Here is a 22,249-nt window from a genome sequence, read left to right on the forward strand (position 1 = left end):
GACCATTCGAGAGTGCTTGGATGGTGGCGGCAGAGCGGTCCTGATTCTTCTGGACCTCTCTGCCGCATTAGATACCGTCCCCCATAATCTCCTCTTTGCTAGACTGTCTGAGATTGGCATTGGCGGCAGGGTACTGGCTTGGTTGTCATCCTTCCTTTCTGATAGGACGCAGCAAGTATGGATGCCGCCGTTTGCCTCAAAGGCCAAACCACTCTGCACGGGGGTCTCTCAGGGCTCCACTTTGAGCCCGTTGATGTTTAACGCCTACATCACCCCTGTGATATACCTGGCCGAACAGCTTGGGGCTAAGGTCATCGGATACGCTGATGACACCCAGCTGCTTTTTACCTGGCCGGATGACCAGCTGGATACAACGGCTGTTCACCTCCGTCTTTCCTCTGTTTCATTGGCTGGCGATGGCCCAGCTTAAATGCAACGAGGATAAGTCAGAGGTCCTCTTCTATGGGTCCTTCCCCTCCAACTTTAAGAATGAGTTGTGGCCCCCGGATTTTCCTAGTCCCAAGGTGATGGGAGACCCGGCTAAGAACCTCGGAATTTGGTTTGGAGAAGACCTCAGATTTGAGGACCATATTAAGAAGCTGTCAGGGACCTGTTTTGCTACGCTAAGGGCTTTAAGAAAATTCTTCCCTCTGCTGCCCAGAGAAGCTAGGGAAACGGTTGCGCGTGCCCTCATCTTGTCTAGATTGGACTATGCTAATGCATTGTTTTGTGGTATCCGGGCGTATCTGGTCAAATGACTGCAGGTTGCCAGAACGCCGCGGTCCGCCTTTTGTTTAGCATTCCGAAATGGCAGAGCGCTCGGTCACACATGCGCGCACTCCACTGGCTCCCTGTAGCTCAGAGAATTATGTTCAAATCTCTCGTGCTGTCATTTAGAGCTGTCCACGAGCTAGGCCCCGGCTACCTGAGGAAGCGCTTCTCTTTCTACACTCCTTCTCGCTGTCTCAGGTCAGCCTCGCTGGCCAAACTGACTCTTCCCCGCTATAAGCGGGCTAGGCTGGGCGGCCAATCTATTTCTGTGGTAACTGTGAAGGCTTGGAATGCTCTCCCTCTTCATTTGCGTACCGCCCAGTGTCTATCCAATGTTAAAAAGGATCTCAAGACCCATCTGTTTGTCAGGTCTAGGCTGTCTCTCTGTGTTATGTTTGTCCACCTCCGCAACGCGCCAGGATACTCCCCAGTAGCAGAGCGCGCTACAAAACAACCTATAACATAACTATACTGATGTAGAGAACTTGAGAGAAGTGTCTGACCCTCAAGGAACTTTAGATCTGCCTCGCAAGCATGTTCATCCAAAATCCCAGGAAGAAGTACGAAGAGGAGATCAAACAGGAGAAGTAGATTGCAGCAAAGGACTAGAATGTAGGACTACAACCAGGCATTCACTGTGCGATTCATTCTCAATAACTACTTTGACAATTTATTTAAGAGTCGATTTAAGTGTCGGCGAGGCCAGAGAGGGGGAGAGAGAGAGAGCGCGAGAAAGAGCGGGAGAGAGAAAGAGCAAGAAAGCGAGAGGAGAGAAAGAGAGAGCCTGGGAGTGCTGCGTGCCTGCGCAGTCTGCTCTTTTTCGAAGCACATACTCATGATTGTGGCACGCTCCCGCAAGGATGATGAAGCCACAAGCACAAGTATGTGCTTCGATAAAGAGCAGAACAACGGCTAAAGATCTCCTATGCAGCGAATGCACGCTGCGTAGGCAAGACCTAAAAGTTTCTTAAGGAAAGAAGCCCAGTTCAGAGTTTTTTTTTTCCAGTAGGAGGCTAGGCATTCCAAAGACCAATCCTTAATGGCAGAGGTAGAGTAAACAACAAGTGACTAAAAAAACACATTCTATGGTTACAGAGTTGAAATTATATGAAACAAGAACTGCAACATTCACCTTGTACTGGAGTGAACAGAGCAACATACTAGAAAGCGGAAACAGATAGTATTACGTCAAGTTACACAAACTTTAACGTTTGATAAATTGAGGAGCAGAGTAAACAGACCTGGAACAGACAGGAGGTTGCTCTGGTCTTGTCTGACAAATACAGTGAAGGATAGTAGAAACAGAACCAGGTGGAAGTTAAGTGACATCCATGCAGATCCTCTGCACATGCACAGAATGCCCTCAGATTGCCCCTACGAGGGGCTCATGCTTCACTGCCACAAGTACATAGCGAGCTGGGACCATAATTTCATTGGAGAAGTGTTTTTGGGATAAGGTGGCGAGTACAGGCACAAGCATTGCCACGAAGTGGAAGCACTTTAAAGACTATGTTGCCAGAAATATTTCAGGTAGTGACCACATGAATCCTCAGTGCACATAAGCAGACAGGCTCTAGTTTCCACCACCTGGAAGAGCATGCACCAATGTTTAGGAGCGCCGGTGGTAGCTAGACCTAGGAGTGCAATTACATTTGAGGGAGAAGGGCTTGCATGGGTATTATTGAAAATGGGAAAGCAAACCTGTACATATAAGTGAATATTTGGGGATGCTATGGTGAAGTTATAGAACTCCTACTGGCAAATCAATTTAACAACATCAGCAACAGGTGCCAACACAAATGTAGAAGAGAAAGCAGTGTGGCAAAACGCACCTGTACTTTGTAGGGATCACCCGTGATCCGAAGAGGCTTGTCTGCTCCTGTTGGTAACGGTCCATCCTGAATCATGATCATTTTAGCACCTGTTCTTTCCTAGGATGTATTCATGCAACAGAACATTAGTGCTACACAACAATCGGTCCACCCTCAACCAGCTAGCATGCTAACAAATAGGGCCACTTAGCCAAGAAACCCCAAAGTCACTTTTAAATGTAGGTGTCCCAAAAGTGAAGCATAGGTCTAAATAAAAACAAAATCCAAGATGGCTCGAACAACTACTCCTTAGTCAACTGACAACACAAGTGCCTCTTCTCTAAACTGATGCTGGAGTGGTGAATGCTACCCAATCATGGGCTTTAAATAGGTTTCAATCCTTTCGAAGGGAGTCTGCACAACAGGGGATGTGCTCAATGCAACTGGTAAGGGAGTCTTCAATAAGGAGGACAAACTCAGTCGTCAGAAGGAATGAACTCAATCCACCTACATGCCTCTAGATGGACTGTTCTTGTGACTGATCGTCTACTTCCTGGCACCTACAACACTTAGGGGGAGGGGGTTCTCATATGCCACGCTAACCTCACATCTGGGCTTTACCTGCCTGGCCTGCAAGGCCCCTACAGCACTGAGGAGGCAGAGGTCCGCACAGGCCACGTTAACCTCACATAAGGGCTTTACCTGGCTTAGTTTACTCACACCGAGAAAATCAAAGGAATAAGCCAGTACCAATCGTTCAGGCCACATCTCAGTTCATCTTTTTTCACCCACTATGTCACTCCATATAGAACAGACACTTGCAAAGCAGCACTGGTCCTGGCCCAATAGGTAGAGTATAGCTCAAACCGGAATGGCAAGAACATGGTACACATCTAAACATACCCATTGCACTGCGGAATACTCAAAAGTGAGAGGTGCATGCTTGCAGAAGTCGGACACAGATTCCCTGGGGCGCAACATTCCGTTCCACACCAGACTCACATAGAAGGAGAGGACTAGATCAGTACATTGACTGGTTTATTGGAGCTTGAGCACATGCACACAAAAAAATCACGAGTTAGCTAATCCTCTACGAATTCCTCACATCAAGGTATTTATTTACACAAATCCATTCCCACACATCTGCCCACAATATCCCTACATCATTCAATCTGCTGTAATGCATGTTATGTGGAAGCAGAACATAGAGTCGACTTTCCTACAAACCCTGCTGCAAGCAGCAGCCATACCTGCAACTGTTTTATGGTCTCTCCTCCCTTGCCAATGACCAGTCCAACTTTGGATGCAGGGATCAGGATTTCCTGGATTGTGCTGGTACCGTCTAGGTCACTATGGAATCCAGGTCCGTTTCGACAGCGGTCCACAATCTGCCCCAACAGCCGCTTTGCCTGTCTGAAGATTAAATAAACAATGTAAAACGGATGAATGACCAGTAAACAGTAGCCTACTGCCTTGCACTGAGCTTTGCCACCACCAGGCTGACCTCCTTGAGAAATTAACAAAGAGGGTATTTGCACCTTACAGGCGCCACCAATAACTTTATCCTGCACCTTGAAATCCATGCAGCTACATAAATGAGGCAAAAGCAAAACACTGCAAACCCATGTGCACTTTTTAAACTTACGATAAGCTTCCTAAGCAGAGACAATTGCTGCTCAAAGCAATTTAAGTACCCGGTGGCACTCAGGAAGAAAACAAGCCCATTGAGATTCTTTAGGAGGGTCGGCAATAAATACTATAATCACAACTCCACAATGAACCGAAACAGACTGAAGACTGCTCCACACATTCTCACCCCGACCTGCTTTTAAATGCCAAGTGCTACTATTTGAAGATTGTTAGACCAGTTTTCGTATTGAAACTGGGGTGCACTTCCTCAGTTCCTTTTAATAATTTTAGTGTTCTACACCTACGAGAAGAAAGGTTTGGCTTGTCTCAAGGTCAAGGTTTCCAGACAGGATAATTTTGGAAATATATACAGCCTGTCTATTCTCAGAGCGAGCCAAGACTTACTGGCAAGCTGTGTCCAAGATATGCAAGGAAACCTGCAAGTTACTAATATGCCAGCTTAAGGCAAACTGATAAAAGCCAAAAGTGGCAGCAGGCGGCTTCCTTCTTTAAGACATGCAAGAAAGGCAGCCGGTCAAGCCTTCCCAAGGCATGCATGGAAAGGGAGCAGTTAGTAAGAAACCTATGGAAAAGTGTGGTGAGCATTAAATGGCTTGCAAAGAATGCGTTGGGCGGTCATATGCATAAGGTAAGTAGCAAACCAATAGGAGCACACAATTTTAAGACGTAAACTGATTGAGGGACTCTTCCAAAAGCAGCCAAATTCTGACATTCTGGGAATGTTCTAATGTGAATTTTATGGTTTCTTGTTCTTTGAAACGTTTCCTGTTGCTCATTCATACACCAGGATGTAAAGAAGTAAACTTATGGAGCAGATTGTGTGCAATATATAAAATATGGAGATGCAGTACTCTATTTTGGTGCGCGACACAGGAAGAATCCCATTTCACAGGATGGTTAAAATGTAGGCACTGGTATTTACAAGTAAATTTAATTTAAGGCAGAGGTTTCTCTAGCAAAGAACAAACACAGACTATTGTGGTACCCATTATACATACCACCATCGTTCTACCACAATGTCAAATGTAAGTTATCATTTACATTGTACATAAAGTTTGCGAAGGCTCGAACAATACATCGCAGCGAGCGGTAGGTGATCATGACACTAGAACAGTCTGGCTCACTTCTTTAAAAGGTAAGAAAAAACACCACCTGTCCTAAACCCTTGTTTCTTGTGAAAGTATCTTAATTAATACACAAAGCACGACTGTCTACGCCTATTAGTGGGACCACCAAACATGCACTAAAAGGTCGGCTTTCCAATAAAAAAATTAAATAGAGAAACAAATCAAGTGCTTCCTCGTTCTTTTTTAGGACTTGCCTACAGACTGCTTTTAGAGGTCCCTTGTCCAAGACCTATTGCATACAATACAAATATTTGAGTGTGTGATATGCGTCAGCCCAGTGCATATTACTGGATGTCTATCTTGTCAATATGATTTGCTCGCATCTTATTTGATGGTTGCCTTCCTCCACCTGTGCTTGCCCCTTTCCTGGATCACAGCTTCTTTACCCTCTTTTTGACTGGATAGCATATCCTTCCACTGCTTTTATCAGGAAATCACTTTCTTGAACACTCAATTTGAGTGCACTTATTTGCTTGCTCTCGCATTGTAACATGCGTATTTTTTCCTACGTTACCGCCTGCCTTCAACACATTCCACGAAAGGCTGGAGTAATTTCCTAGCGGTGCAGGACGTCAATGGCAAGCCTGTTCCTTTACAATCGGCCATGTACTCAGAACTGCTCATTTGTTATTTTTAAATTGGATCCTGTGCAATTGGCTTTTAATTCGGTTTAGTCTCTCTGGCGTAAAATGTGAAAAAGAAAACTATGCAGACTAAAAGCACCGAATTCATCGTTCAGTTTTAAGTTACCTTAAGATATGCATTTGCTTTTCGTACATTATTTTGATTCTTAAAAACTTTAGTACAATGCTTTACAAACAAGCATTGGTAAAGAAATTAGCTTAGCATTATAAAGGCAAGACCTACTGGCTATGCCAATGCTGGTTTATTTTAAAATAGCAAATTCTGAATTAAATTTAAATCCCAACTGTGCCATTTTAAAAATGAAGCACAAATAGTCAATCCATCTATTTCAGCTATCCTTGATTATTTCGGATTAAGAGATGGGACGTGAATAGTTTACAACCTATGTAAGCTAAACTGCCCTTTTACAGCATGTGATAATCTGTGCAACAAGAAGCTGACTATATCAAATGCTCCACAGTCAAAGAGCTGTCTTTTTCTCAATTCCTGTCTGGTCAAGAAGCAATCAGGCTAAGGCCTGGAGAGAAACGATTAGGAAAAAATAGGGTAAGAAGTTATACCACTTATTTTGAAGAAAATCCTAAATTTTATTCAGAAGAAAATAAGTGACTCACGAGGCAGGCCTGATCAAGTTACTGGGTTTCACTAATAGGGCTTGAAGATAAATGCAGCCAAGGACTGCCGGGCTGGTGGGATCGGCCATCCACTCTGGACAAGGGATGTGGCCTGCACAATCTCTTATGAAACTTTCTGATGGATGAAGCAGATGCAGAAACGAGCAATGGCATGGCCACAGAAGGCTATTGGGATCACTCAATACTCTGTTTCAGATTGCAGTTTGGTGGGAGAGGAAACAAACTAAGCGCCCCCCCCACCCCCCAATAATTAAACTAAAGGGCTTTTCTCTTTCAACTAAGGTTCCCTAGAGCTGGACACAGTTGTCTTTTTGCGTTTGTCATAACCCCAAAATGTACTACTGTACCTCAAAGATTAGGACGGCCAAACAATTTGTAAGCTTTTGAAAGATATTTAGTCAAATCTACCACACCTGACAAATATTGGTCACAATCAGCAAGGTTAGAGCTCACAGCACAATGGTTTGATTCACTCTTTAGATGGCAGCGAGCCTCATTTCTCCCTTAGAGTAGAGGTTGTATATGCCACCCAGTTTATCAGTATGCAGGGTACACAACAGACTGATCAAAGGAATGCCTGGGTTAGAAGGACTGTCCTCAGGGTTGACAAATGGGAATAATAAATACAATCCTCAACCAGCCAAGCTCCTTAGGCCAATGGGTGTACCAAGTGTGCTCTCCATCATGTTATGAAAGCAACAGTCTAACTACAGAGGGAATAGTTGCAGGAAGAGCTTCCGCTGTAGCAGGTTCTGGACTCAAAACCATTAAGTGGTAATATTGAAAACTTGCTAGAGTGCAGACCTACGTTTCCACTCCGTTGGGTGAGGTCAGGCACCATTTATCAGAGACATTGTTGACAAGGACCTATTTAGTAATACTTGATGCATGATGAAATGGCAGTATGCCAAAGATGCCAGAGACAGACCATTCACCTTGCTGAAGAGGGAAACTTCTGTAAGAAGACACTATGTTCTCAACCCCAAAAGGAAACACTTTGCATTAATCAAGACCAACACAACTCACAAGTAAGCAATTCCTTGCACTGGGAAAATTCCGCTTGCTGTGGCTGATCCAATATCCAGATGTTGGATGAGGTTTGAAGTTGTTTGAAAGCACTGGAGAACAGCATTGGAAATTGACTTCACAAAGCCAATGAAATGGGTATTGGTAAACAAATAGCTATCGATCTCAGATGGGTTGGTACCAGTCAAGCACTTGGAAGGAGCATGGAATCCGTCAGGCCCACAGGCAAGAGTCTGTACTTAGAATGTTGCCGATTTACCACAAAACATCATGATTTCTTAGCCTTTCTGTAACTGGTATTCCTCTGAATGGGCTGTTACTCGTGCCTCTCGCCCTATTAGGAGTATTAGTATTCTCTCCCTCCCATGTCTGCATTTTGCACATGCTTTGGCTACTACCTAACTGATCTTGGTATAACTGGTTCGTTTTGCTTTTCGTCCACTTTCTTGCTGCCAATTTTAAAACCTAATTCTCTATTAATGCTGGATTTTGGATTATATTATGCATACGTACCTGCTGTAACTCAACTGTCTCGGTTATATATGTTAGGATATGCTTTGGTACTCCTATTCTATCGCTGCTAATCTCAAACTCAACTTTGAGGAAATTTGACTTAATTGTATTTTACACATGAACGGACTGCTACTTAAATGCTCTTTGCACAATTAGGGATATGCTGTGTTACTTCATTCCTATTGCTGCGAATCCCAATCTTGATTTGTTAAAGCTGCTATATGTCGGAAAATTGGTACATGTAGTTGTTGCCATCAATGTGCCCCAAGATGTTTTATAATTTTGTATGTATTAAGTTGTAGGTGTAGTTTTTGTGGACCTCCTTTGAGTTCCTAATCTTTAATAAATATTGAATTAAATTGGTATGTGGAAACATTAAACAGTTTTGTATAGCACTGAACAGAGATATGGGAGCACTTTAAAGAAGCAACTTTACATCGATGTAACGGTCTGCAAAAGTTAACCTGGGCCTGGCGGGTCAGTTGGCGAGGGAGTGGGAAAAGGAGTGAGAGCTCAGTAAGTGGGTAAGAAGATGGCAGTGTGTGAATTGGAAAAATGGGAGGGGAGGCAGAACTATGAGAGAAGGGGGGGGGGGGTTGGGGACGAGGAGGAAACCAGAGGAGGGGCTGGGTGGACAATGATGTAGGTAGGAAGATTGTGAGAGGTAGTGAGGGAATGTAAGAAAGCAAGGGAGTGGAGAAAGATTTAGTAGGAAGGACGAAAAGGATAAAGGCATCGGTAGTGACATTGGTGAGAAAGGAACAGAGAAAGTTGGTGGAAGAGATGGGACATAGAGAGGAAAAGTGGAAAGATTAATCGATTGTAGGAGAGTAGGCTCTGCCGACTATGGTCACCCCCACTTTTTGCTGGTGTTTCACTGTTTTTTTACTTTAGTCTGGCTGGGGCCCTGCTATTCAGGACCCCAGCCTAGCTGCTTCCTCTCTAAATTGATTGCATGTACTTTAGGTATACTCCAGATTGGTTACTGGATTACCCTTGTGAATCCCTAGTATATGGTACCTTAGGTACTAAGGGAATAGGTACTCCAGAGGCCTACCAGGGGCTGAAGCATGTATTATGCTGTCGTGTTTTGGTTTCACCTTTGCACTGTGTTAAGTTAGAATGAGCTTGTTAGAAGCTTAAACGCCATCTTTCTTTTTCTGCTACGACATTTTGCTATTACAGCTTTTTGCCTAGTTAGGTATTTTGCTTTACACAAGAATAACATGTTTGCTTATAATATCGGCCTTGCTTGATAAGCGATGTCTGTACAGTGAGTGCTGATGCCTTCAAGGTTATTTCAACACAGCGCTTATTGTTTGGATTGATCAGCGCACAGAGTAGACTTAATATGGATGCAGCTGTGGCCAACTTTGGGTTTAGGCACGTTTAATAATGCACTGCGTGAAGCAGAAGACACACACTTGATAAATATCCGTATGCAGAGAGTTGGTGCAGGAGATGTGATCTATTTCTGCTGACCCAAAAGGTATGGACCCGCCCTTCTAAACCCAAAGATACATTCTGTAGATATAATATACTAGCTAGGGAGAGTAAACTGAGGTTCTATTTAGACCTTTTTCCTTTAGCATTTTAACATGCTTTCACCCTTTGCATTTTATGGAATAGTAACCATGCTGTTAACCTTGTTCCTTATAATATGTTTGCTTGTATTAGCTAAGATACTCCGTTTGAGAACACTGCATTAGAAATAAACATTTCAAACTCGCACGTGTCCTCATTGACTCCTCGTTCTGGGTTGATAGGTTAGTATAACAAAAGAGTGTTCATGTGTTCCACGTTGCCTGAGGTGTTCTAAGTACATGTTCTGGGTTGTCTAATCATTTGGGGTCGGTAAGAACCAATGAGACACTGATTGCTAGTCTGGTAGGGGATTTTGGATACCAAGGTGAGTTTTGGTTCATCCTAATTCACTGAGGTTCTAAGTCTCTATGCACAGTTCGGTGGGAGAGCAGAATCCCTGCTACATGGCGCCCGATCGTTGGTGGTCTTATTACATGACACTTGTAAAGTACTTATATCTGTCCTTAACACCCTTCGCTATGGTTTCCGGAAAACATTGTTGTCAGACAAACCTACCCATACTTACATAGGTCTTTTCAAGCTTGATTCTTTCAAAACGGTTTCCTTGATTTACTACTACGTGCTTTTTGTTGTACCTTTTTCTCTGTGTCACTATGGCTACGGTGGACATTCCGCAACATAGTCACATTGCGGTGCGCAATCATTTGCAGACTTATTATGTCCACGTGGATAGCATGGCTATGATCATGGTGGTGAGTGCGGAAGTGGCTTACCCTTACGAAATATTTTATTCGTGGGTGACCTTCCCGGTTGTGAATGCAAATACTACTGTGTTCGACACGTACAATGCCACGGCTGTGCCACAGGAATATGCTCCGTATAGGACACAGGAGGTTCTGTTTAACGCTTGGCAGCACCGAGATTGGTTTAATGGCGCCCTACCCCACTCTTTGACAGCTCAGAGGTTAGGTCCCTTGTCCATTCCAGGCGCGACTTGGCCTGTTTTGGCTGGATTTACACCTCATCCTCAGCACAGGGCGTGTTCCGTTGCTGAATTAAGAAGACTACATGTAGTCGCGATTAGCGTGATTAGGTCTTTAGTACAATACCTTACCCGCAATCTCCCGGGCAGGGCCCCAGGTGGTGCAGCGCTTCCTGCTGGATAGGGCGGAATGAAACTTAGTCCTGTGATGGTCAATGCTGTGATGGGCAAGCACCCCAGGATAAGGATGAATTTCCTTTCTGGCTTGCTGAGAAGTTTGACCAGCTGGAAGCAGTATTTCCTAATACAACTCCTGGTGAAAAACACAGGATTCTGACAATTAGCATGCCTAAGGACTTGACCCCAGAAATTGGTGACTGAGTCGTGGGGAAAGATCTTTGCAGCAATTTATGCAAGGTGCTTCGGCACTCCATCCAGGACGGTCCTTCCAACGGTCATTAAACGTGTTCAAGATGAACACAGACCTGAGGCAGCGGTTGAATTGGGTATGCGCCTATGCGGCTCCTTTGACGTAGTTTCCGATCTCATACTTGCGAATGTCAAGGGGGATGCGGTGAACCTTCTGATGTCCAATGCCTTTCAGGCGGGTTCCCGATCCCACAAAACCCAGACAGTTACCAAGAATTATTGTGGCGGCTTATAGAACCGTGGGCCGCAATAGCGTGGGAGTCAAGCCATTTTCCACTAAGGAAAAGAAGCAACCCCAAGGGCCGAAGTCAGAGACTGACTAACAGCCCAAGACCAAAAAACTAAATTGGCCGAAGAAACAAAAACAGGGTAAACAACAGCAGCAGAAACAGGAGTCTCGTCCTGCATCACCAGTGCCTGCGTCTACAGAACGTATTTAGGAATTACGGGACGATAAAATCACCTGATCGTTTCCAGGTTTCTGAACAACGCTCTCCTCGTTCTTTTCAGGACTCATCGGCCCTATCGTCCGGTGGTGGAGGAGGCAGAGGTCGGGGTGACCAGCAGGGACGCAACCAGCCCCGCCCGAAAGACAGTAAAGGCAAGCAGGACGATTCAACACCGAGGAGACCCTAGTTTCAGAAGAAGAAAGTTGCCGCTTTAACAGAGAGATATGTCACAGATAGTGAGAACGCAGCTTCGGAATCAGACATGGGCTCGGACCTTGCTGGACAGCGCGGCGGAGATTACCATAGTGCGAGAGGCTCTGCGTCCGGTACTGAAGGTGACCGCGACTGATCGATATGTTGTTGTGGAGACAGCTGATACTAGAGTAGCTCCCCCTGATAGACTTTATAACATAGTCCTTTTAATTGAAGGTGACAAATTTGTACCATCCAAGGGGTATTTTGGGAAAATACTACGACTTCATATGACATTTTGTTAGCAGAGGCTGACTGGCCCCCACTTTTTCTGCTCGCTGCTCCGAGAGGGGAGGAGGTGATCCTCTCTAGTTTCGCGCATACAGTCTCGAAAGAGCATGCGCTGAATTTTGCAGAAGAGTGGGCTAAGGCTCTTGCACTGGCTCTGTACCGTACACAGTGTGGTTGGGATACATTTTCTCCACACCACGATCTACCTTTACGGTCTATGCCACAGCCTCAACCTCAATTTCCCATCCGGCGTGAAGCTAAGGCTTCCGTCGCGGAAATCCTTGATCAATTGGAATATCAAGGTGTGACTGAAACTTGAGTGTCACCAATGAATAACCCTCTTTTTACTGTGACCAAGCCTGACGGCTCGTACCGTTTGATATTGGATTACCGGCATTTGAACTCGCATTGCCGTACCTGTGCAGTACAGAATTCTCACGGCCCTGCTCTTGTGGATGGTCTTGTGCGTAAACTGTTTAAAACCACACTTGACATCGTTTACCTATGGGCTATAAGAATAGTCCAGGCGTGTTTGCTGCCCGTATAGTCTCTTTTAGAGAGGATAGACACTGATGCGTGTTTGTATGTGGATGACATATCTCACAAACGACGAGCTTTGGGCGCATCGGTGTCACGTTGACCGCATAATTTGTAACTTTGCGGACTTCAGTTACAAATTCAACTTTGCAAAGTCCCACATTGCAGAGTATAGTGTTGTTCCTGGGCTACGAGCTCAACAATGAAGGTAGAGGATTGGCTCCTCACTTCTTGGAGAAATGCGCACAACTGCGCGCTCCTACAACTGAAAAAATTACAGTACTTGCTGGGATTTTTGAATTTCGGGCGTAATTATATTCCCAAATATGCCCAGCGTATTAAGCCTTTGTATGCTTTGATACAACCAACTTTTACCAAATCTTGCTGGCTGCCGGACCATTCAGCTATTTTGCAATCTTTGCAGGCTGATCTTCTAGAATCTAAATTCTTACTGACTCGTGATAACCACACTAACCTGGTGATAAGAATCATCACTGGGGCGGTGGGTTTCACGTACCTTACTTTTAACGAAGGAGACACAGTACCTATTGCTGATAAGTCACACTTGTACACTTCGGCTGAAATGCGGTTTTCCTCTGTGGAAAAAGTTGACAGCAGTGCAAATGGCGATTCTCAAGGAATGTGCGCTTTCGCAGGGAAAACGCATGTTGGTTGTAACCCTGTTTCCTGCATTAGAGGCAGTGACGAAAGCCAGTGTGCCAAATTCTAAAGCTTTGCACCCTCGGTGGATACAATGGGCAGCATCATTGACGTCTCCGGATGTCACGTTTATTTTTGATGCCTCCTTACAGTCACAGGAGTTTTTGCAGTATGAATTTGTTCATCCTGCCCCTTTGGCTACGCAGCCTTTGGAGGACTTCCATTGCATCATATACACTGACGGTTTAGCGCAGGTTGCGCATGGGTCTAAACACTCAAACGTTTCCGCTTGCGGTATTGTGGTAGGTGCCATGGTGAATGATGAGTTCAAGCCCAGTGTCGTGCACACGCAGACTCCAGGGGACTGCACCACACAATTGGCAGAGCTTCGTGCTCTGATGCTTGCATTGGAGTACGCTGATCCTGGTGTGACAACTCTTATTGTGAGTGATTCTTACTACTGTGTCCAGTCTTACAATGAAAACCTGTTCTTTTTGATTCAGAATGATTTTCAAGATTCCAAGGGTAGCACAATAAATCATAAAATGATCTGGGTCAGAGTGGCTGAGCTTAAAGAGCAATTGTCCCTCGTGTTTGTGATTCATACTCTCGGTCATCAGCGCGTGGGAGTCCACGCTGTTGGCAATTCGCTTGCCGAGGAGGCAGAAAAAGCAGCGGCATTGACATATTTGGTTGCAGCAGTTACACGTTCCAAAAGTAAGATTGATGATTATATCTTGGCAGCTGTTGCTGCAACTGAGAAGGGAGGTAAATATTCAAAAGGATTCCCTTCGAAGTATTCATACCAATTAAGTCCTGATAAAGTTCCTTATGTGAAAATACCAGACGTTGGTGAGAGGTTGCTTCCCAACGCGGACCGCAGACCTACACTGATTACCGCAGCCCATGAAGGTGTTGCGTCTGCGCATGCGGGCGCTCCGGCTACTGTAGCTCAGTTACAATAACGTTTCTGGTGGCGGGGGCTGTACGAACAGATGCGTGACTATGTCCTTCAATGTGACATTTACCAGCAGATTAAGCCTTCAACTGCTGGGCGTCCGCCCCAGACTCAGTTGTACATTTCTAATAAACCCCTTGGGGGTGTTTATTTAGATCACTGCGGTCCCTTTTCTTCTGATACTGCGTATAAGTACATCTTAGTAGCAGTGGATTCATGCACACGCTTTGTGTGGGTGTGGCCTCACCGCAGCGCTGATTCACGGACTGTTATAAGAGACTGGAGTATCTTTGTAGGGATTTTTGCCTGTGGTACTTTCCATTCGGATCACGGTCCGGCTTTCGCCTCTAAGGCGTATAAGGATGCCATGACTTCGTTGGGGGTCAAAGTCAAGTTTTCGTCTCCTTACAGACCCGAGGGTAATAGTGTTGTGAAACGGATGAACCGAGATTTAAAGCAGTCTTTGATGGCTCGAGTTATAGGCACTGGCAGGAATTGGCTGGCCCATCTCAATGGCATGCAGCGTGCTCTCAATCTCCCTAGAAGTTCTCTGGGTGGGCGGACCCCATACGAAATGCTCTTTGGTATCAATATGTATGTACCGGACTTTGACTGTCTAGACTCGGTGGCTCAAGCTGCCTCCTTTGATGTAGATGTACATTGCTAGGTTTCACAGGATCTACCAAAGACCAGAGACAGTCTTGCAAAGGAACATTTGCCCTCCACCTCGGATAAAGCGTGGCAGATCCCGGTAGTTGGCTGGCTACCCCAAGTTGGAGAACTGGTTCGTGAGAAGATCGAGAACAAGAAAGAATTTGGTACCTCTTATTGAGCTGCAGTTCCAATGCTTGGAGTGAAGGGCACAAGAACAATCATTTTACCACCCCTTCCAGGTCGTAAGGAGAACAGGTATATCTCCACTGACAATGTCAAGATACACAGAGTGGCCGATTCTTCTTAGTATGACACCGGCAGTCTCTTGTCTTTCGATTGAGAAATTCTGCTTTGGCCTCGGTTTCCAGTCCTGTGCCTGATGTTGCTCTCGAGTTGCCTGCAATTTCCAGACCTTTATTGAGTATACTGCCTGGTACTCAACGGGATGAAACTGACTATGCTTATCCTACTGACTTATCGATGCCTGATTTGCAAACTCGCTTGGCTACAGAATCCAGATTTTCATTTGACACTGTTTCCCACACATCTAAAAAGGCCTCGAAGATTTCTGTTTTGGCAAGACTGTTTAAAAAGCATTTTTTGATTCCCCTTTGACTTCTATTTGGATGGTGCGTTTTTCGATTTATTTTTTTATTTCAATTGGTTTTGTGTTTTATTTTTTCTGTCTCGTCAATGGACACTATGTCGAGAAGAGAACTTGCATTCGACATATCAATGGAACTTCGGCTCCCCATTCCTCATCACACAGATTGAAGAGAGACTTGGCCTTTGTTAACATCACTGCTTGGCCTGCCTTAGATGGGATTGTATGGGATGCTGTTCGATTTCAAATCCTTGGGCCCATTGAGGTTAGTAATGTCCCTAACGTGCTTAGAGTGTCTATGGGGGATGTAGTTAAAATATACGTTCTGATGATTGGGATGTTCAGGCCGTTGAATCATTGTTTTCCGATTTGAAATATTATGCAGCCTTTGATGCTGAAGATTTGTACTTGGAGTCTGCTAATTACGGCGATTTGTATTGTTATCAACATTTTGGCAATCACTACCTCCATAAAACTAATACCAGGAGGCTCACTGTAAATTACACCCAGTGTGAACACGCCCAGCTCCTGTACAAGGCAGTTCTGCTACCTTTTTGAAAAGGTTCACTTATTTTACAGATTTTGATCAATCTAATCCAAATGCCTTTTATTTTAAAATAGGTGAAAAATCCATATCCAAAGTTAGACTTACAGATACTAAATTATTGTATTCAAAGTCCTTTCTAGACCAGTTGCCAGTTAGGGGCTATGAGTTGTGGAAAGATACAATTGACCTTAAATCCGTTTGGGGTTCTAAAAGCTGGCAAGTGCAAGCCACTGAGGCTTTGCACCGTGCATGCCTCATCCCGAACCATATGTTGTTTCTGAATTCTACAATTACACAGACAACAAGCTTTGGATTGGTTACCCCTAAAAAAAATTAAATGCTCCTTTTCAAGATTTAGAGGAATATTCCAGTTGGGGTAATACTACTAAATTTTCCGTGAGAGAGTTACAAACTCCATTATTGAATTCCTCCTTTAACATATCCAGTTTGGATCCCGAAAGCTGGTTGCTCTGGCACGGAAGTACTGATTCATGCCAGCAACGTTTTCTGGGTTTAGCTCATGGCTTTACACAGGTCAGGGTAGATCCCCGTTTTGATAGTGGCCATTCTGGGACTACCTATTCTGTAGGCAAATTGTGTCAGAACTGGCTCAGACATTCTACCTTGGCGTCTGTTAAACTGCATTTATCTAAACTGACTGACTGATGTTGATCTGAATGATTTTATTAAAGGCCCGGCTAAAGGTATATCTAAAAGATGGATATATGCTGTTTATAACGAGTTCTGGAAATATTCCCAGATTGAGGCGGCTACCCGCCTTAGAGCTATAGATCAAGCTAATTTTGAAAAAGTGCTAGCAGTTGTAGATAACAGCATTAACACGCTCTCTTCACGCATTTACTCGTTAGAGCAGGGGTCTCCAAACCGGTCCTGGAGGGCCGGATCCATGCCAGATTTTTAAAATTACTACATGTATCTCAATGGGGATATCCAAAAAATCTGGCATGGATCCGTCCCTCCAGGACCGGTTTGGGGACCCCTGCGTTAGATGATATTGTGTCACCTGTTGTAGATATTGTGCAAGATGAAGTGTCTGCTTTGTACCACGGTCAAAATCATTTGCGATCCATTATGCAGTTTGCATGGACATTGCAGACCCTTAAGGCAGGTAAAGTGCCCGTGGCATTACATGAATAAGTCATCCTTGTTTGCCCCTTTTAATTTGACTGACAAGCAACGCTTACTATCGATGAAGGATGCTTCTTTTTCCATGTTACACATTGAGAGGTTAGAGCCTTTACCGTTTTCTGTGGCAGAAGCCAATACTGTAACGTGGCTTATTCACGGTTTAATAACTCTGCCATTTCCTTTGTTCGAGTTTAAAAATTGTCAAGTACTTTGCCATTGGTAGATACGAGCCTCTTGAAGTCTACCTCGCCAACCTCCGATTCAAGCAACTGGTCAACACCCCCACCCATTACGCCGGCCACACGCTCGACCCTATCTTCTCCTCCAGCAACCACAACTCCTTCAGCCACACCACCGAGCTCCACTGGACCGACCACCGCTGCGTACACTTCAACTTCAGGAAAACAACGACCCACCACTGCCCTCAACAAACCCCCCGAAGATGCTGGAGCAAGAATACCACCGACCAACTCACCACCTACTTGCGCCTAAACCCTCCCACCAACACCACGGACCCAAACGAAGGAGCCCGCAACCTCAAACAGTGGATCAGCGACTGCGCCGACACCCTTGCTCCACTGAAAAACCCTCCCAGCAACCTCAACAGCAAGAGCAAGAAAGCTGCGTGGTTCACCAACGATCTCAGAGACTCCAAGAAATCCTGCCGTGACCTCGAGAAAGCCTGGCGCCACAACCAGTCAACGGATAACATGACAGCCCTCAAGAACGCCACCCACAAACACCACCAGCTGATCCGCACCACCAAAAGGTCATCCTTCAGAGAACGACTGGACAACAAAACCCACAACACCAAGGAACTCTTCAACATCGTGAAAGAGCTCTCCAACCCCAACGCCAGCGACAACGACATCACGGCTTCTCAAGACCTCTGCTACTCTCTGGCCACCTTTTTTCACCGTAAGATAGTCGACATACACGACCGCTTTGGCGCTTAGAACACGTACCCCACCACCGAACCTACACTACCCACCACCACCATGTGCGCCTGGACTCAGGTCAGCACAGAAGATACCATCCACTCTGGCTCCCCAGCCGATCCCTGCCCACACCACATCTTCAACAAAGCAGACTCCATCATCGCACCCATACTTTGGGACATCATCAACAACTCCTTCATTTCCGCCACCTTCCCAGAGAGCTGGAAGCACGCAGAGATCAGCGCGCCCTCCTGAAGAAACCCACCGCAGACCCTTCAGACCTCAAGAGCTTCCGCCCCATCTCGCTCCTCCCCTTCCCTGCAAAAGTCATCGAGAAAACCGACAACAAACAGCTGACAGCCTTCCTGGAGACGGCTCCCTCGAACCAACGCAGTCCGGATTCCGAGCGAACCACAGCACCGAGACCGCCCTGCTTCAACACACTCCGCATGCTCCGCAAGATCTTCCGCTGGATCCCCACTGGAACCAGGAAAACGGTCACACAGGCCCTCGTCACCAGCCATTTGGACTACGGGAACGCCCTCTACGCAGGGACCACCGCCAAACTACAGAAAAGACTCCAGCGCATCCAGAACGGCTCAGCACGACTAGTCTTGGACATCCCCCGACACAGCCACAGCTCCGCCCACCTTAGGGACCTGCACTGGCTCCCCGTCAGCAAAAGGATCACGTTCAGACCTCACCCACGCACACAAGGCTCTCCACGACTTGGGCCCCGAATACCTCAAAAACCGCCTCACGTTCTACACGCCAACCCGCCAGCTCCGCTCCGCCAGCCTCGCCCTCGCCACAGTCCCACGGATCCGCAGAACCACCACCGGAGGAAGATCCTTCACCTACCTGGCGGCCAAGACCTGGAACACCCTCCCCACCAACCTACGACTCACCCAGGACCATCTCTCCTTCAGGAAGCAACTCAAGACCTGGCTTTTCGAGCAGTAACTTTCCAACATTTGGCGTTCAGCGGTGTGGATGAGGACTTGTGTTTAAAAAGTACACCTTTCAGTGAATATTTTAAGATTATAGAAATCCTCTTAATTGCCTTAGAACAAAACTTTTAAGTGTGATTTCTGGAATTTGGACTAAACTGTTTTTAATCCATTGTTTTGATTTTTCCAAATTGTTTTAAGTCCATTTTGCCTAGTTTTTTGGTGACCCAAAACTAGGGAACCATGGAGCTGGACCTGGCTAAACTGTCCCAGTTTAAGATGGCTGATATTAGGGAAGCGAGTAGGCTTAGGGGGCTGCATGCTGCCAAGATGATGAGGAAAGTAAACAAAGTGGCTGGACAGCTTGAGTCTCTATGATCATTCACCAACTAGTTTGATTAGTTACTAGGTTGGACAAACATGTGTCTTGAATCACTTTTTTATTTTATAAAAAGGTTTAGAAAACGTTTTTTTTGGCTTCAAAAGACACAAAGCAACATTTACCGAATTTACAAACAATACATTCAATAAGTTGAAAGCAACATAACATTGAATTTCTCTGGTCTAAGTCTTCATATTCTAACAAGTAATTTGCATGGACAACTGTGCTATGCCTCAGGTTAAGCAATCTATGAGGCACCAATCCTGAATATGGAATACACAAGTGGATGATGAGGAAGGCAGGCTTGCTGGAGTCCCTAAAGGCCTGGACCAGGGCAGCTGAGGAGAACCCAGGGGGGTGGGAAGATGTTTCTCTCCCCCCCCCCCCCCCCCGGCCGCCACATCCTCACCAGAGAGGGGGGTGAGGATGAGACCTTTCCCATTGTGACTAGTGTTAGCCAGGTGAATCATGGGGGTGGTGGGAGTGGGGAAGGGTCCCTTACTCAGGTACCACTACTGTCCCTTGCAGAGAGACAGCTTCAGGCTCAATTAGAGTTGTTTGCCATGGAGAAGGAGAAATTCGAATTGAATAAGAGAAAGAGGAGAAAAGGAATGGTGGCAGCGAAAGTAAAGAAGATGCTGAGATGTCCAGGGGTGGTGGATTTGAACCTAAACTTCCCAAGGGCATAGTACCAAAGTACAATGAGGGGGGTGACATTGACAAGTGGCTAGCAGCTTTTGAGTGGGCTCTTAAAATGAGTAGGGTCCACTCTAGATATTGGGGTGCACTCCTGTGGGAGTTGATTCCAGTAGCTGGGAGGGATAGACTCCTGACCCTGAAGGGAGAGGATGCAGAATCATACCAACAGATGAAGGCATGCTTAGTCAAGAGATTTGGTCTGACTCCAGAACAGTACAGGGTGAAGTTTAGAGGCATGCAGAAATTGAGTTCAAAGTCTTGGGTAGACTTTGTGGACGTTTCAGTAAAGGCACTGGAAGGCTGGATTGTGGGTAACAAAGTGGACACATATGAGGGATTGTATAATTTGTTTTTGAAGGTACACACTTTGACTCATTGTGCAGAAGAGAAGTTACGCCAGTATCTAACTGACAGACCCCAGAGAGCTGGGGGAATCAGCTGAGTGGGTGAGAACCCGGGTTTCCATTCAGCATCAGGGGGGTGACCAGAAGAAAGGAGGACAGGTCCCTCCCAAGGGGAAAGCCCAGGGAAATGAAGGTCAAAATCCTAAGGAGTCCTCCAAAGACCCACAAAAACCTGCACAAGGAGGGGGGGGGGGGGGGGGGGGGGGCGAGCCAACCCAAATTCAAAGGGAGGGGGTTTCAGGGAAAGCCTGGTAGGTTCTTTGATCCCTCAAAGGTGGGTAAGTGCTTTGACTGTAACCAGCCAGGGCATAAGCAGGGAGATGCTATCTGCACCAAGAAGCTCCCCGCTAAGGGGCCATCCACAGGGATTGCCAGTGTCAGTGGAGGGTGGTGTACAGAACAGGCAGGTGGTGGAAGCAACCTTAGTGTCCTTGGGTGGGGTGAGTATTGGCACCCTTGCTGCTTTACCTCCAAACATGGACAAGTACAGGTAGAGGCCTAAAGTGAATGGGACTGAGATTGAGGCTTTCAGAGACACTGGGACTAGTGTAACTATAGTCCTGGATGAACTGGTGCCCCCAGAGAGGTTGTTACCTGGTGAGTTTCACCAGGTGGCATATGCAGACAGCACTACCAAACTCCATCCCATGGCTGTGGTGGATTTGGAATGGGGAGGTGTGACAGGCCCGATGAAGGTAGCTGTGTCAAGGGTTCTCCTAGTCCAGTGTTTACTGGGCAATGATCTTGAAGCCTCTGCGTGGTCAGAGGTGGCGAGAGGACTCCATATGAAAATATTGGAGCTCCCTGAGTGGGTATGTGCTGTGACTAGGTCACAGACTAGCCAGAAGGGAGGGGCTAGACACTTGGACCCTGGAACAAAGGGCCAAGCATCCAAGGACAAGGGTACTGGGTCTGGTGAGCCAGCCCAGGGAACACCAGAGGCGCAGGAAGAATCTAACTCCGATGGGGAGGATTTGGCCTCTGAGGGAGGGACTCCATCCCTGCCAGAGCTGTCAGATTTGGCAGAACTGACAGGAGCAGGTGGACCCTCCAGAGAGGAATTCAGTCAGGGGCAGCGTGACTGTCCCACCCTTGAGAGCTTGAGGCGGATTGCTTCTAAGCAAGAGGAAGGGGATGACAGCGAGTTTCATAAACTGGGAAGATGGACTGCTTTATACCGAGGCCAGAAACCTCAAGGAGGGGGCCACCAGGAGATTGGTGGTGCCCCAGAAGTACAGAGAGTTTATCCTGACTTTGAGTCACGATATCCCCTTGAAAGGACATTTGGGACGGACAAAGATATGGAACCAGTTGGTGAACCATTTCTACTGGCCCAATATGTCTGAAAAGGTAAAGGAGTTTTGCAGCTCCTGTGTCACCTATCAGGCGAGTGGCAAGGCAGGGGGCAAGACAAAGGCTCCCCTAATACCACTGCCAGTGGTTGGGGTTCCTTTTGAAAGGGTGGGGATGGACATTGTTGGTCCCCTGGACCCACCTACTGCATCAGGGAATAGGTATATCTTAGTGGTAGTTAGCCATGCTACTAGATACCCTGAAGCCATACCTCTTAGAACCATTGATGCACCTGCGGTGGCTAGAGCACTGCTTGGTGTGTTCACCAGAGTGGGTTTTCCAAAAGAGGTGGTGTCAGACAGGGGCACGAACTTCCTGTCCAGCTATCTGACATGATGTGGGATGAAT

General features: G+C 46.2%; 1 protein-coding gene across 5 annotated transcripts in view; it reads right to left on the minus strand.

Annotated features, from left to right (window-relative positions):
- The window catches only part of FUBP3 (far upstream element binding protein 3), a 285,902-nt gene that overhangs the window by 187,439 nt on the left and 76,214 nt on the right, over positions 1-22,249 (minus strand). For all 5 annotated transcript variants that reach the window (XM_086924812.1, XM_086924814.1, XM_086924813.1 and 2 more), the window contains 2 exons: positions 3,833-3,995; positions 2,604-2,702 (listed from right to left, as the gene is read on the minus strand). In XM_086924812.1, the coding sequence (XP_086780938.1) occupies positions 2,604-2,702; positions 3,833-3,995 (262 nt within the window). The remainder of the gene's footprint in view (positions 1-2,603; positions 2,703-3,832; positions 3,996-22,249) is intronic.

Source organism: Lissotriton vulgaris, chromosome 5, assembly GCF_964263255.1.
Source record: "Lissotriton vulgaris chromosome 5, aLisVul1.2, whole genome shotgun sequence".
Taxonomy (NCBI): Eukaryota; Metazoa; Chordata; class Amphibia; order Caudata; family Salamandridae; genus Lissotriton; species Lissotriton vulgaris.